Source organism: Bacillus rossius, chromosome 1 (assembly GCF_032445375.1).
Source record: "Bacillus rossius redtenbacheri isolate Brsri chromosome 1, Brsri_v3, whole genome shotgun sequence".
Taxonomy (NCBI): domain Eukaryota; kingdom Metazoa; phylum Arthropoda; class Insecta; order Phasmatodea; family Bacillidae; genus Bacillus; species Bacillus rossius.
The window spans coordinates 111,604,062-111,617,692 of NC_086330.1; the positions used below are offsets into that span (position 1 = coordinate 111,604,062).

Here is a 13,631-nt window from a genome sequence, read left to right on the forward strand (position 1 = left end):
TTGACAGTGTTGTGAAATTTATTGTATGTTTTGTTTAGTCTGCATACACAATTTTTACTAATTTTGAGTGTCTAATATGTTTTTGAAAACCATTTTTTACAGTTTTGATTTCTGCCAAATTGAAAATTCCAAATCACCAGTGGAAAATCTTGGACAAGTTGTATTTGGGGAACGGATAAGGCCTTCTAATTATACGGTTAGTAATTCTTATTGAAAATTTTAGTGGTATGATATAAATATCAGATAATATGCAGCTTAATTTTGTAATACTACGGTATTATCAGACTAACTGAAACTGTTTATTATTGTTTTACGTTCGAGGTTAATACCGCTTCCCGATACTTTCGGCAGTGTTTTGTTTTGTTCCACGCATGGCGGCGCGCGCATCTCGTGCTGTGTCGTCATGACAACTGCTAAAATAAATAATCGCGCGGCGTTCGGAACAGCTTTAACGAGCCTATGCTTGATTGATATTGACATTTCATTGGCTTCATTAAAAAGGACGCTAACGTGTCGCGGCCGTGATTGGCCCTTTTCAATTAACAATTTAATTTCGGCAAGAGAGAAGAAAAAGAGTGGAAAATGACGCCATTTAGTGCGTGTGGTAGTGTATTCCCTCTGGGAATATTTCGTTCGTGGCGATGCTAATTTCGGCGTTATTGATCTGGAAATTACGTCAAAATACTGGGCAATGTTAATTGACGCCCTGTAATTGAATGCAGAATAATCGCATTCAATTCACGTGAGCGACGAAGTATTTTACGAACGACATTAAGCATCTATAGTTAAGGTATGGTCTGCATCATCGCTATATATTAAAATTGGCGTAAATTTTACCGTCAACATACGCGAACTATAATTATATAAACTTTGGATTATTATAAAATTAGTAGAACATTGACTTTCGGCGATTAACAGCAAATTAACTCACATTGGCACAAACTATATGTACACAAGTCCAGAAGTCTTTTGGTTAGGCGTTTCATGCTCGAGCAAGCCGGAGCAAAACCCCAAAACTTTTACTCAGTGAACAATTTCAGGAACTTTATTTATTTTGTATTTTATTCAAGAGTCAGGTTATCTACGACATCCCATAGACTTTATTTAATATTTGTTTGTTTGGTTATTATTTCCATGACTCGAGGTTTCTCATTATGATTAAAACAATAAAATAAGTTTTTTTTGTGTTATTTTGTTTTTAATTCTTGATGACCTCTGGCGCCCTAGTATTAAGTCCTGGAATAACGTTCTGAGTAATTAAAAATGGAAAATCTTAGTTTCATCACGTACACGTTTGTGTACAGAAGGGAATAAGAGATACAAACACATTTTTCTGGCGCACGAACTGTGGGGCCGATAGTGTGCATATTTGTATTGTGTTCTTATGTTGTAAGTTATAAGTAAATATGGAAACTAGGGGAAGGAGTAGACGTGTCAGTCAGGACAGCTCCAGGGACAGCAGTGTGGAGTCTACACACTCTGTAGATGTGTCTGTTCCCACATCACCTAGCCAAGTACATAACACAGATTTTGTTATCCCAGTAACACATGCTGGAGCGGCTAGAGTAGATGTGACACCACCCCAAGCTACCACCACACCACACATACACTTACCTTTATTGCCAGCTGCAATTAGTAATGAAACAAGTGCTAGCTTGCTCATCATGCTGCAAAGCATGTGGCAAGAGGTGAAAGCTAACCACCAACAACAGCAAGCTAGTTTTCAGGAACAAAGTGCTAGGAGTGCTAAGTTATAGGAGAGTCTCCAGGGAACTAGTACTAGGCTAGAAGAACAGAATGCTAGATTGGAGGAGAGTCTACAGGGCACTAGTGCTAGATTGGAGGAGAGTCTCAATAGTAGTATTAAACAACAACTGGAAGTCATAGATAGCACCCTTAAAAGTGAAATGGGTGAAGTAAAAAGTAGTGTGGCTGCTATTTCTGTGCGGTTGGCAGAACACGAAAGCTACACTGATACACAGTTGCAGCTAATACAACAGCAGTGCAGTAGTACTACAACTAGGTTAGCAGCAGATTTAACTACCCAGACCAGCCAGCTGAATGACAGGTTAAATCAATTAGCTGAGCAAGCTGCTCAGAACAGCTGTGGCCTGGAACAAATTCAATCCACATGCCAGACCATGATTGAAAATGTGGTAATCAATCACACCACAGACATGAGGGAGCAGGTGGACACATTAGTGAAAAGGCAGACAGAGTTTTCAATGGACATAGAGCAGCAGGTAGGCAAGCTACAAGAGAAGGTATTGCAGTTGAGGGTAGACAATCTTACTCGCACCTCCAGTCAGCATGTAGCATTGGCCCCAGCCCTGAACACCAATGCCAATGAAATCCTCAGTAGCTGTGATTCACCGCAAGTTGAGCAACCTGAGCTCCCAATCACACGCTCCAACCCCGCTAACACACACACCACCTTGGATCCCGTTGCAGTGATGCACCACCCGGCACGCCAATGGTCAGAGGCGATGCCTAGGTTCTCTGCCCATGAAGGAGAGAATCCAATGAGATTCCTTCGACGTTTCGAGGAATACGCTGACATGTTCAGGCTAAGTGATGCTGAACGCCTGAAATGCATGGCAACTGCACTGAGGGACCATGCGTATTACTGGTGGGAGGTATTACAAAGTACCATCACTTCCTACCAAGAATTCAAAAGCCATTTCAAACAGCAGTTTTGGAATGTGAAAATACAGGGAACATTGAGAGCACGTCTGCATACCGAGCGGTATGATAGCAAGAAGAACCGAACTCTGGAGACACACTTGTCTCAAATGTTCGAGAGGACGCGCTACCTCGAACCAGAGATGGGTGATATTGAGTTCATGGCGATGGTGACCTCCCAGCTACCCATCAAGTACCAAGTACATTTGACCGGGCGTAGCTTCAACAATATCACAGAGTTCCGCGAACAGGTCCTCGCTTTCGACCGGCTGGAGCGGCTGTCCAGGAACAACAATAGTGAGGTGGAGAAAGACCTCAAGCCAGCACATCAGAAGGCAGCACCACTCTACACACCCTGGCAGCGTGGTAACGACGGCGGCAAGGCCAACGTCCACTGCACGTCATGGCAGCCTGCGAAACAGTACCGGACAGGGAAGTGGAAGACCAGGAGGGAATTCCAACCTCAACATCAAGGAAACCGCCAGCCGAAGAAACCCTACACCCACAACCAAAACCAGTGGTGGGGAAAGCATTACCGTCCTGAAGATCCAAATGGAAGGCCACCCAGGTGGGAGTACAGGAGTTACTCTAACCGTCAGCCGCCCAACAATATGCAACAGCATATGTTGCATCCCCCTGTAGCAGACACCGCTCCTGTGAATCAATCACCAGCGAGTTTCTCTACACTCAACCATCCTCCAACCACATCGTATCCCATGCAGCGAGGATATTTTGCTCGGCAGCAGCCGATCCCACACAACTGCACAGGAACGCAGCCTCAGCAGACTGCGAATTGCAGCTACTCTCAAGCTGTAATTGAGGAGCATCAAAATAATTATGCTCAGTAAGGTTGTAGGTATTACCACCAACATTATACCCGGAAGAGACACACCTGAACATAACATGGAGGGGCTAACAACTCAGGAAGAAATCGAAGAACTGGTACGAGACAAATTAACAAGAGAAGCCGACCTTAGGAAGAAAAGGAAGCCAGCATCCAGGATCAGTAAATTCACTGTAGGAGACTTAGTTCTACGCCGTACAGCACCAACTAGTAACAAGTGGGCACATCTAGCGAAGAAACTATTTTTATTGTACTCAGGTCCCTACAAAGTAGTAGCTGTGGAGAAATGTAACTGCTACACTCTACAGGACCCTGATACAGGAAAAATTGTAGGGAATTACAATTTGAGTCAGCTTAGGCCTTACAAAACACCTGTGGTGAATTAGAACACCAAATATGTACCATTATTACTTGTGTTATGCTAAAAACCATTGTATTGTTTATGTTACTAAGGAAATTTAATTATATATATCCTCATGAGTTGATAGAGGTAATCCAGGTGTATAGGTACCTCATTGCTTCGATATGGTAATTTATATTCGAAGAATTAGGGTGTTTGTCAGTTGATGATTTTATTCCAACTGATATTTGTGCTTGGAGCATATGTGTTGCCTGAGCGTTGGTTTGGTACATTGTCCTAGAGGGACATACCAAATATTATGTACTGTGTGTACAGTTACTGTGTTGAGACACAGTTATTATCACCCTATTAGTCGAGTTCGACCGTATTAGCAATGGATATACACGTGAGGTTTAAATAAAATTTGGCATAAGATGTGTACAAACATTATGTGACATATTACAATGTATAACAAATGCAACACACAACTAAATACTACATATAATTAATGGCCTAAAGATTAGTTGACTAATATCCTACTAAATGAACACACTTGTTGGTATGAGTACTTACAGTTTGATCCAGGCTACTGCCTTGCCCCTACCTATGCTTCTTCATCGTCTAGTAGTTAATAATGCACTTTAATTGGGTTCCCACAGGACACCCGAAACTATAAGTGGATATCAACTTCATCCACACTCTTATGAATAGGATGTAAAAACACTCCACTTTATATTGAGAAAAGAAGAAATGAAAGATAAAGAATTTTAAAGATTGTCTTTAATGAACAGCTTTAAAAACATAAACACTATACACTAGCACTCAATCAATAATATTTATCTTGAGGTTATTGTCATTATTTCATAGCTGAGAAGCAAATAATGTCTCTTCTTGTAAATAAGTGTAGCTATTGTATAACATGTGATGAAGGAAAATATTCACATATGATATGTGAGAAGCATATTAAATATGCTAATATGTTATTGAAAGCCCAATATTATTGACAAATCTCAATTAAGAAATTGAATGTAATTATTTACTAGGTGAAGATATTATGTTGATAACATCCATAAAATATATTTTATTTATTCATCACCTACAATAAAGGTAAACAATAACCTGTTGTTGTTATTGAAAAACACTATGCAATGTTATTGTTGCAAATACTGTTTATTTATGCATTACCTTATTATTTAACAGAGTTATTATGTGTTCAATTAATGTTTATATTTATTATTAAGTTGTTATGAATTATTAATTTTATGAGTTTGAGGAATCTCGAGTCATTTAATTTATGTTAGAGTAGGGGAGCAAGAGAAGAAGAGGGGTTAGTGATAGCATGAGGCACGATCACAGGACGCTGTATATTCATATCGCGCAAGTGATAAGAACTGTTATAGGACGTGTGATTAACGTGTGTGTGTCTTCTGATTGCCGACGAATTGAACGAGTTTTGTTGCGGTCCCCTTCGACACCGTCTGCAGCAGTAGATGCAGCTGCAGCAGCAGCAGCAGCAGCAGCAGCAGCAGCAGTAGTCCAAGGCACATGTAGAGTCATGTGTTGGACATTTGACTCAGCAGCTCGTACCAGTTGGTACGACCCCAGCGAACACGCCGCAGACCCGGTGGGTCCGCATCAGCACGACACCACGGCATCCATCGTGATGTCATTGGTGACATCAGGTGATGCGATCATCGATGAACAGCACACTGGTCCAGCAGTCTTCACGACGTCGATCGCCTACAACAGGGTATTGTTGGCTGAACCGCCATCCCAGCACTGTGGTTTACACCGCAGTCGACCTCTCTGCTCAGCTGTCACTTACCATGTATGGAGATTGGTGAGCCTTCTTCTACATCCTTGCTTCGCCTAATCAGGTAACTGATACTCCACAACATTTAGACAGATCATGTTTACAAACAACAGTGCGACTGTCCAGCCTACGAAGAGTAGTGTCGTTTGGCAAGAGAATAACGTTTTTCAACTTTCATCGCAATGTTGCCAACTTGTGAAGTAACCAGTTCCAGTTATTTGTTTTAACGATCTAAATTGAATTTAACTTTTTGGACAGTGAAATATAAATTTATATCGGGAGCGGCACTGTAATACTACGGTATTATCAGACTAACTGAAACTGTTTATTATTGTTTTACGTTCGAGGTTAATACCGCTTCCCGATACTTTCGGCAGTGTTTTGTTTTGTTCCACGCATGGCGGCGCGCGCATCTCGTGCTGTGTCGTCATGACAACTGCTAAAATAAATAATCGCGCGGCGTTCGGAACAGCTTTAACGAGCCTATGCTTGATTGATATTGACATTTCATTGGCTTCATTAAAAAGGACGCTAACGTGTCGCGGCCGTGATTGGCCCTTTTCAATTAACAATTTAATTTCGGCAAGAGAGAAGAAAAAGAGTGGAAAATGACGCCATTTAGTGCGTGTGGTAGTGTATTCCCTCTGGGAATATTTCGTTCGTGGCGATGCTAATTTCGGCGTTATTGATCTGGAAATTACGTCAAAATACTGGGCAATGTTAATTGACGCCCTGTAATTGAATGCAGAATAATCGCATTCAATTCACGTGAGCGACGAAGTATTTTACGAACGACATTAAGCATCTATAGTTAAGGTATGGTCTGCATCATCGCTATATATTAAAATTGGCGTAAATTTTACCGTCAACATACGCGAACTATAATTATATAAACTTTGGATTATTATAAAATTAGTAGAACATTGACTTTCGGCGATTAACAGCAAATTAACTCACATTGGCACAAACTATATGTACACAAGTCCAGAAGTCTTTTGGTTAGGCGTTTCATGCTCGAGCAAGCCGGAGCAAAACCCCAAAACTTTTACTCAGTGAACAATTTCAGGAACTTTATTTATTTTGTATTTTATTCAAGAGTCAGGTTATCTACGACATCCCATAGACTTTATTTAATATTTGTTTGTTTGGTTATTATTTCCATGACTCGAGGTTTCTCATTATGATTAAAACAATAAAATAAGTTTTTTTTGTGTTATTTTGTTTTTAATTCTTGATGACCTCTGGCGCCCTAGTATTAAGTCCTGGAATAACGTTCTGAGTAATTAAAAATGGAAAATCTTAGTTTCATCACGTACACGTTTGTGTACAATTTAGAGGTGTGCTAAAAAGAGCAACATTACTACTTCGTCTTGTAATCTCTGTTACGGCCGAACATGCAGATTACATAACTATATACATGCTTTAATTATTATTGTACTGTGTTTTCGTTGAACATTTTATTTTCCAATGGAATTGTCTCTTTTTTTTATTGTTTAACGTTAATGTATGATTATTTGAATTACAAATACTGTGTGTTATTCTATGACAAGATTTCTCATGTTTTATAGTAAATAGAGCTGTGACACAAGAGAATGCTGTTTCTCTGGTTTTACCGTGGGCATGCCGTAACATGCAAGCCACGGATCACTTCTCCATTGCGGATGTGCAGAATTTTTCTGGAACAGTCAAGCAGAACATTGCTGTGTTAAAGTAGCACTTTAAGGCACTTCTACGCCTTAAGCATTTGGGCTTTGTCTCATGCCGTGTTTTTTTTTTTTTAATTTGAGTGTCATTTCTTCTATTTAAGAACTTTCTCCGTAAATTTATAATGATATTTCTCTTGCCTGTTTTGTTTAATCTCAAGTTTTTGTAAAGGTTATTTCATAAATGTGATCTAATAGCAGTAAAATGTCATGCAAGTGTTCATAATTGTGAAAGTTTCACAGCTTGAAAAATTTACATTTTTTATAAATATTTTGTGAAGAAAATTAAATAATCAGCATGGTATTTTGACAATCAGATTCTTATATGCCAATTTTTTTTTCTTTTGTGTGGGATTTTCTCATCCGTACTGGCCTTGTTTGTATTTTTAGCTGTATGATCAGCTGGCATGACTGAGATACGATTTAGGTGCCATGTCCTTTGCTATCAGCCCTTGGCTGTAACTTTTAACATTAAAATTTCTGCAGACCAGTGTATTACAATATCAACTTCAATTTTCTGTTTTAAATCACAGAAACATTATTACTGATTGTGTAAGGCCAGCACTTGGTAACTGAATTTTTTTTTTGATCTGTCTCTTCTCTGATTCAACTTTGTTTTCTGTTGCTGATTCAACTTTGTTATACCCATAATATTTCACTGTGACATTACTTTCATCAATCTATTTTTTTGTAAAATTTTTTATTGTAGTGAATACAGGAACTCTAGCTTAACCAAACTAAATAAAAGGTAAAGGTCGAGTCCTACTTCACAAGGTTATGCACTGAGGGGTTAAGGCAATTTGATCTTCAAGCTTATAGGGGACTACGGAATCAGGTACATACTCAGTACTCGCAAATAGTCATTGGCGGCGGGGAGTAAATTCATAACTACAAATGTTCACTACATAATATAATGAACACATTATGTGTATGGATGATAATATCAACAAGACACAGATTTCTCAGATTCATTCTGCGGTGTGTGGATTTTTGTTATTATGTTTTCAGGGTAGCTGAATTTGAACTAATTATGTTAACTTAATTTACTAAACAATAACACATGTTTAATAATGTTTCGGTGTGAAAAAAAAAAAGATGAAATGATAAAATGAAAATGAAATGTGGGTGTGTGAAAATAATGATATGTGATTAAATGAAATGAATGAAATGGAGTGAAATGAGATGAGATGACTGTGTCTTAGTCTAACTCACAAAACGACAATAAACACACTAGCAAAGCCTCCACCACCCTGAGATTGCGTGATAACATCACCAGGCATCAGGGAAGCCTGCACAATAAATACCAAGGGACGTAAACTAGAGCTGTACCGGGGATCTTTCAGAACTGTGGATTACAAGGAAAACCTCTAATTAAATGACACCTCGAATATCTGACTAAGAACCTTTATAATAAATAACTTCATAAACTTAGACGTTAGCCTGGGAAAGGAAATTATGATTAAAATAAGAACGAAGTACTGCAAGTTGAAAACTACATTTATGTTTATTCAAAATAAAAGCTTTTAACGAATCTTTTAAAATCTTTTCACATTCTTTAGCACAAACGTCCGACAAAAGTCCTCACGTAAGATGGACTGATTAACTGAGGCCTGCTAGCCCCTTAACTTTGAATTCTAAAGCGATTACTGGCAAATGAATTTACTATTAAAGTTACAATCTGAAGTGCAAATTTACGTCAGGCCTCTAGCCATTACTCCTAAAAATGAACCAGTCTACTTAAATGTAAAATTAACGGGGGAATAACTGGAGTCATGGCGGTCACAACTACCAACTTAAAGACAAAAAGTCTACAACTACATGATAAAAATGAAAAATTACTTAGCTGTAAAATCTACATCTTCGTGACCAGATCGAGGGTCCTCCTCCCTCGCCTCCAATCACGTCCGTCCTGCTCAAGCTACCGCCGTCGAACCACCCAAAACCCAAAACTCCTTCTTCCTTCCATACAGGACGTAGCCCCCACGCGAAGGAGGACGCGCTCCACCCCCCGCGACTAGCAACATTCCCGCGGGCGCAGCAGAAGCGAGCCTGGCAACCAGCCGCAGCACGCCCCGGTCACGTGACAGCGCAGCGGACAATGCCCCGCGAATCCCACTCCCGGGCGGCCACTACCTGAACGCAACGGCCCTAACACAATTTTTAACAACCCCTTACCAAATTACTGCCAAAACCTTCTATCTAACTGAAGTGAAAAAACTAAAACGTCAAATAAAACAACCGCGAAAAAACTCGCAGTGACAATGTTATACATTAAACTTAAATTGGTAAAAAACTGGGATTTTGAAACTATCAGACCTTAAGAAGGAAAAAAAATTACAAGCATTGCACATTCTGGAATGATATTGTAAAAACCAAAGCTCAATGTTAATTTGTAGTACTGAATTTAATCTTCTACTGAGGAAATAAAAATTCAAAAGGTTCAAATACAACTAACAACAACAATATTTACTCTCTGTGCTGTGGCATATCTGATATCAGGAAAAGAAATTATTAAAATTTTTTAGGTATAGTACGTACTAGGACAAAGGTCAACACCAAAGTTCACATGAAATGTTAATGGATTATGAATTAACAAGTCTTCCTTAATCAAACGTACATATGAAAACAACATTAATGTTGAAGATTACAAAGTATTTTTTTTGTAGCCTTTTGGTTTTTCTGCATGGTAGTTTTCTGATACAGCATTTTTACATGGAGATCTTTTCTAACTTTTCTTCGGGGACTGTTATAGATAACCACAAGGATTATCTACATGTATAGGATAGCTGGATTACAGCTGTGATAGCACTAAATATTCTGCTGAACTTGGTGCCTTGATGTAGCATAACTTTTGTATACCTTTGTCAGGTGATGTTTGAGAACTTCTTATCTAAAGACTGAAAATGCTCCACACATTTTGGTTCTAAATATTTTTCAAAATTGTTGTTATTTCACTCCCACCATGTCTCTTCATATTGCTTCATGAAAATGGAGTCTGGCACAGCAAATTTTACAACCTGTTAAAATAACTGGTAGCATTTAATTTTCTATAATCCATATCTCTTCTTTTTACCATGCTTTTATTAGCTTGACCTGTATGTATGAATGAATGGACTATGTAATAAAATATTTTCATTCAATTTTTACCCACTTTTCGACATCTGAATGTGTTGAAATTTTGCATACATATAAGGAACCTCTGAGAATACAATATTTTGATAACTTAAGACCTTAGTGTTAAGGTGTATGTACTGTGTATGTATAGATGTAAAAGATTGTTAACTTATTACTGAGAATGATTAGTTTATACTATCAGAGGTTTGACTCAATTAAAAGAAAAGCCATAAGGAAAGAAAATATGCATGTTATTGTTTTAAAATAGATTTTAATAATTATCTGGTTTAAGTGATACTGTACACTCTTAATTCAACTTACTTCATTACACATTGCTGAAGTGAAAATACATTGCTGAAGTGAAAATAATGTTTGCAGATAAAATTCCTCAAAAATATTCATTGTGAGAAAGTATGTGAAACTAAGAAGTATGTTGGTGGAGACAAAGCATCAGAGGAAAAACTTCAGCTTCTGAAGAAAGGCATGGGCCTTAATTACCAACATCATTGGATTGTGGGTATGTTAAAACTAACTGAGTTGTTCGTAAGTTCTTTATTTGTATGTAGTTGGTACAAAAAAAATGATCGTAAGATTACTTTTTAAATGTTATTTTATGTTGCATATAGTGAGGTGTCAGACAAATACGTAACAGCTCAGAACAGGGAATTGGGTAAGAAATCATTCTTGACTTTTATTATGAAACCATCACATCAATCACCACGAGTGATTGTAGGGAACAGTAGATGATCAGAGTCAAGATGATCATACATTTTCATAGTTATATATAAATGTATACAACCAAAACTTACCCATTATTAGGCTATATATGTAACTATAGGTAAGAAAAAAATAATTTTGAAGAAACACTTCCTTAACATCAATTAGTAAATGAGTAAATTTGAATAATTTTTGTTTAATATATTTTTTTGTTAAAAATATTGTATTTTGTATCATGTTTCATTTGAAGTGTAGTATGTTTTCATAATTTTTCTGTAGACTTTATATTTTATTTTTGTGAACCATTGAAAGCAGATAAGTTTATTTATTGCCACTCAATGTTGTCTAGTTTTATGTAAATGGGTTGTTCGTCAAATAATGCTCTCACACCATTCCTTTCCTTGCATCAAATATCTCGCAGTTTATTTTTAATCAATACTTCTTTAATTGTTTCCTCGTAATTATTTCCAGTAATTACCTTCCCTCTCCAATTCTTTCCAGTACCTACATCCATATTTTTGTTTATGTTTGCTGTTGGTGACAGGCAGCAGTCTGATAAATTTATAAATTTGAAATTCATAACTTTCTTTTTACTTACCATTTTTTTTCTACTCTATCAGGTTGGTATTTTTTTTGCAGATAACATGCCAGTGACGTGGTGTACTGTTTCGAATGATGGAAACCAGTATTGCAGCACTGGTTTCCCAATGGGCTGCTATGTGAAGGACAGTGAAGCCCATGACGGCTGTGCGGCGAGTGTTTCCAGCGTAAGAGATCTTTTACTTATGGAGTCCTCTTTTGGGTAGTGGGTTCTCGGAGGGTACGAGCCCTACGTGTCTCACTTATGTGACCCTGCCGTCGCTTGTGACCTCCCTACAGAATTAATCATTTTATGAGCACTGATACACTGTCAACGGGCCTACTGTACCTTGCAGTTGACGTCTCATATGCCAACTTGATTTTTTTGGTTTTTTCCTCATTACTTTTTTAAAGGCTACTTATAAAATTCAACAGATATTCATTTGGTGTGGTATTGTGGGTGTAAGAAAAGTTATAAAAGTGATGATAATTATACTAAGTGAATATCTGTTTGAAAATATTAAATGCATAAGAGGCATTGAGTAAAAATTTTCTAAATAGTCCTTAAATAAAATTACTGTGATGAAAAAAAAAGAGAAAAAAATCAAAATGTTGTGCAAGACAGAGGTCTTAAGGCTGTAAACGTGTTCAAACTCATTTTTACTATTATAATTTTTATGTTTCCTCTTGAAGTAACATTAGACTGTAGTGCCAAGCATATAAAAAGATTTCAAAAATATATTTCATTTTATTTGGAGGAGTTATAACTTTATACTTGTACTTATAAATTAACATTTCTCCTAAAAAATTATTTCGCCTAAATAAAAAATAAATTTACATAATTTCTCCTAAATGCTGATTTTGACTTGCAATATTTTATGTTCCGAGAATATATATGGCATCCACATGTCTTCAGTAGAAAGTCATTCTAGCTGGAACAATTGTTAGGATTAAATATTGTAAATGTTTCTGTCAGTCGTAATATTGATTACAAATTTCATTAGATTACATTAATTATACATTAGCCAATATAGTGACTAGAAGAAATAAAGGTTTTTAATTTGTATGTTTCCATCAGATTACCATTCTCCAAATACAATAAAACCTCACATTTAAGTACATTCCAGTTTAACAGATTTTAATTAAAAATTTCTTCCAGATGCTTTACATGAGTATATTTAATAATTGTTTAAAATAAGTTATGTACATACTTTCAACACTAAACATAAGTCCCTTGGTTTACGTTATGATAGTGATAGCATTTTGCTGTAATCAGTAATCTCTCAGCTTCGTGTGTAGTACACATAAAAAAGCATTTTACTTAACATACTCATTTTACTTTTTTGATTAAGCCCTGTTGTAGTTTTGTTCCTATAGACAGTTATACTACAAAGATACGACTCGACATAGCATGTAGAGTATATTTTTTGAAATTAAGATCCATGCTTCCATCAAGTTTTGTATGTTAAATGGTTTAAATTGCTTATCTTAGAGGTGATTTTTTTTTGCACACAGGGTCCAGTATAACCATTATATAATTTTTTATGGACAGGTTTTTTTATAATTGAATTTTAAAATGAAATTGCTTGTCACACTAAAATCTCAGTAGACTTTTAAAAATTCCAATGTTTACACATAGAATTTTAATTAATGTTTTTGCTTGAGAAAAAAATGAACATTTTATATTTTGGTTTATATTTAATAGTTTTTAATGCTATGTTCTTGAGTCAATTATTTGATTTCATTAAAACAAATCATAAATACATAAATATTAATGGTATTAAATACACATACTTAGAGTAATACGTGTGAAAACAGGCATTGAATATAGACTACTTG

General features: G+C 36.7%; 1 protein-coding gene across 1 annotated transcript in view; it reads left to right on the forward strand.

Moving 5' to 3' along the window:
* LOC134542250 (transmembrane 9 superfamily member 2) overlaps positions 1 to 13,631 on the forward strand; it is a 106,606-nt gene that overhangs the window by 29,560 nt on the left and 63,415 nt on the right. The window contains exons 3-5 of the mRNA XM_063386356.1: positions 103 to 196; positions 10,875 to 11,013; positions 11,853 to 11,980. Coding sequence (XP_063242426.1) covers positions 103 to 196; positions 10,875 to 11,013; positions 11,853 to 11,980 — 361 coding nt within the window. The remainder of the gene's footprint in view (positions 1 to 102; positions 197 to 10,874; positions 11,014 to 11,852; positions 11,981 to 13,631) is intronic.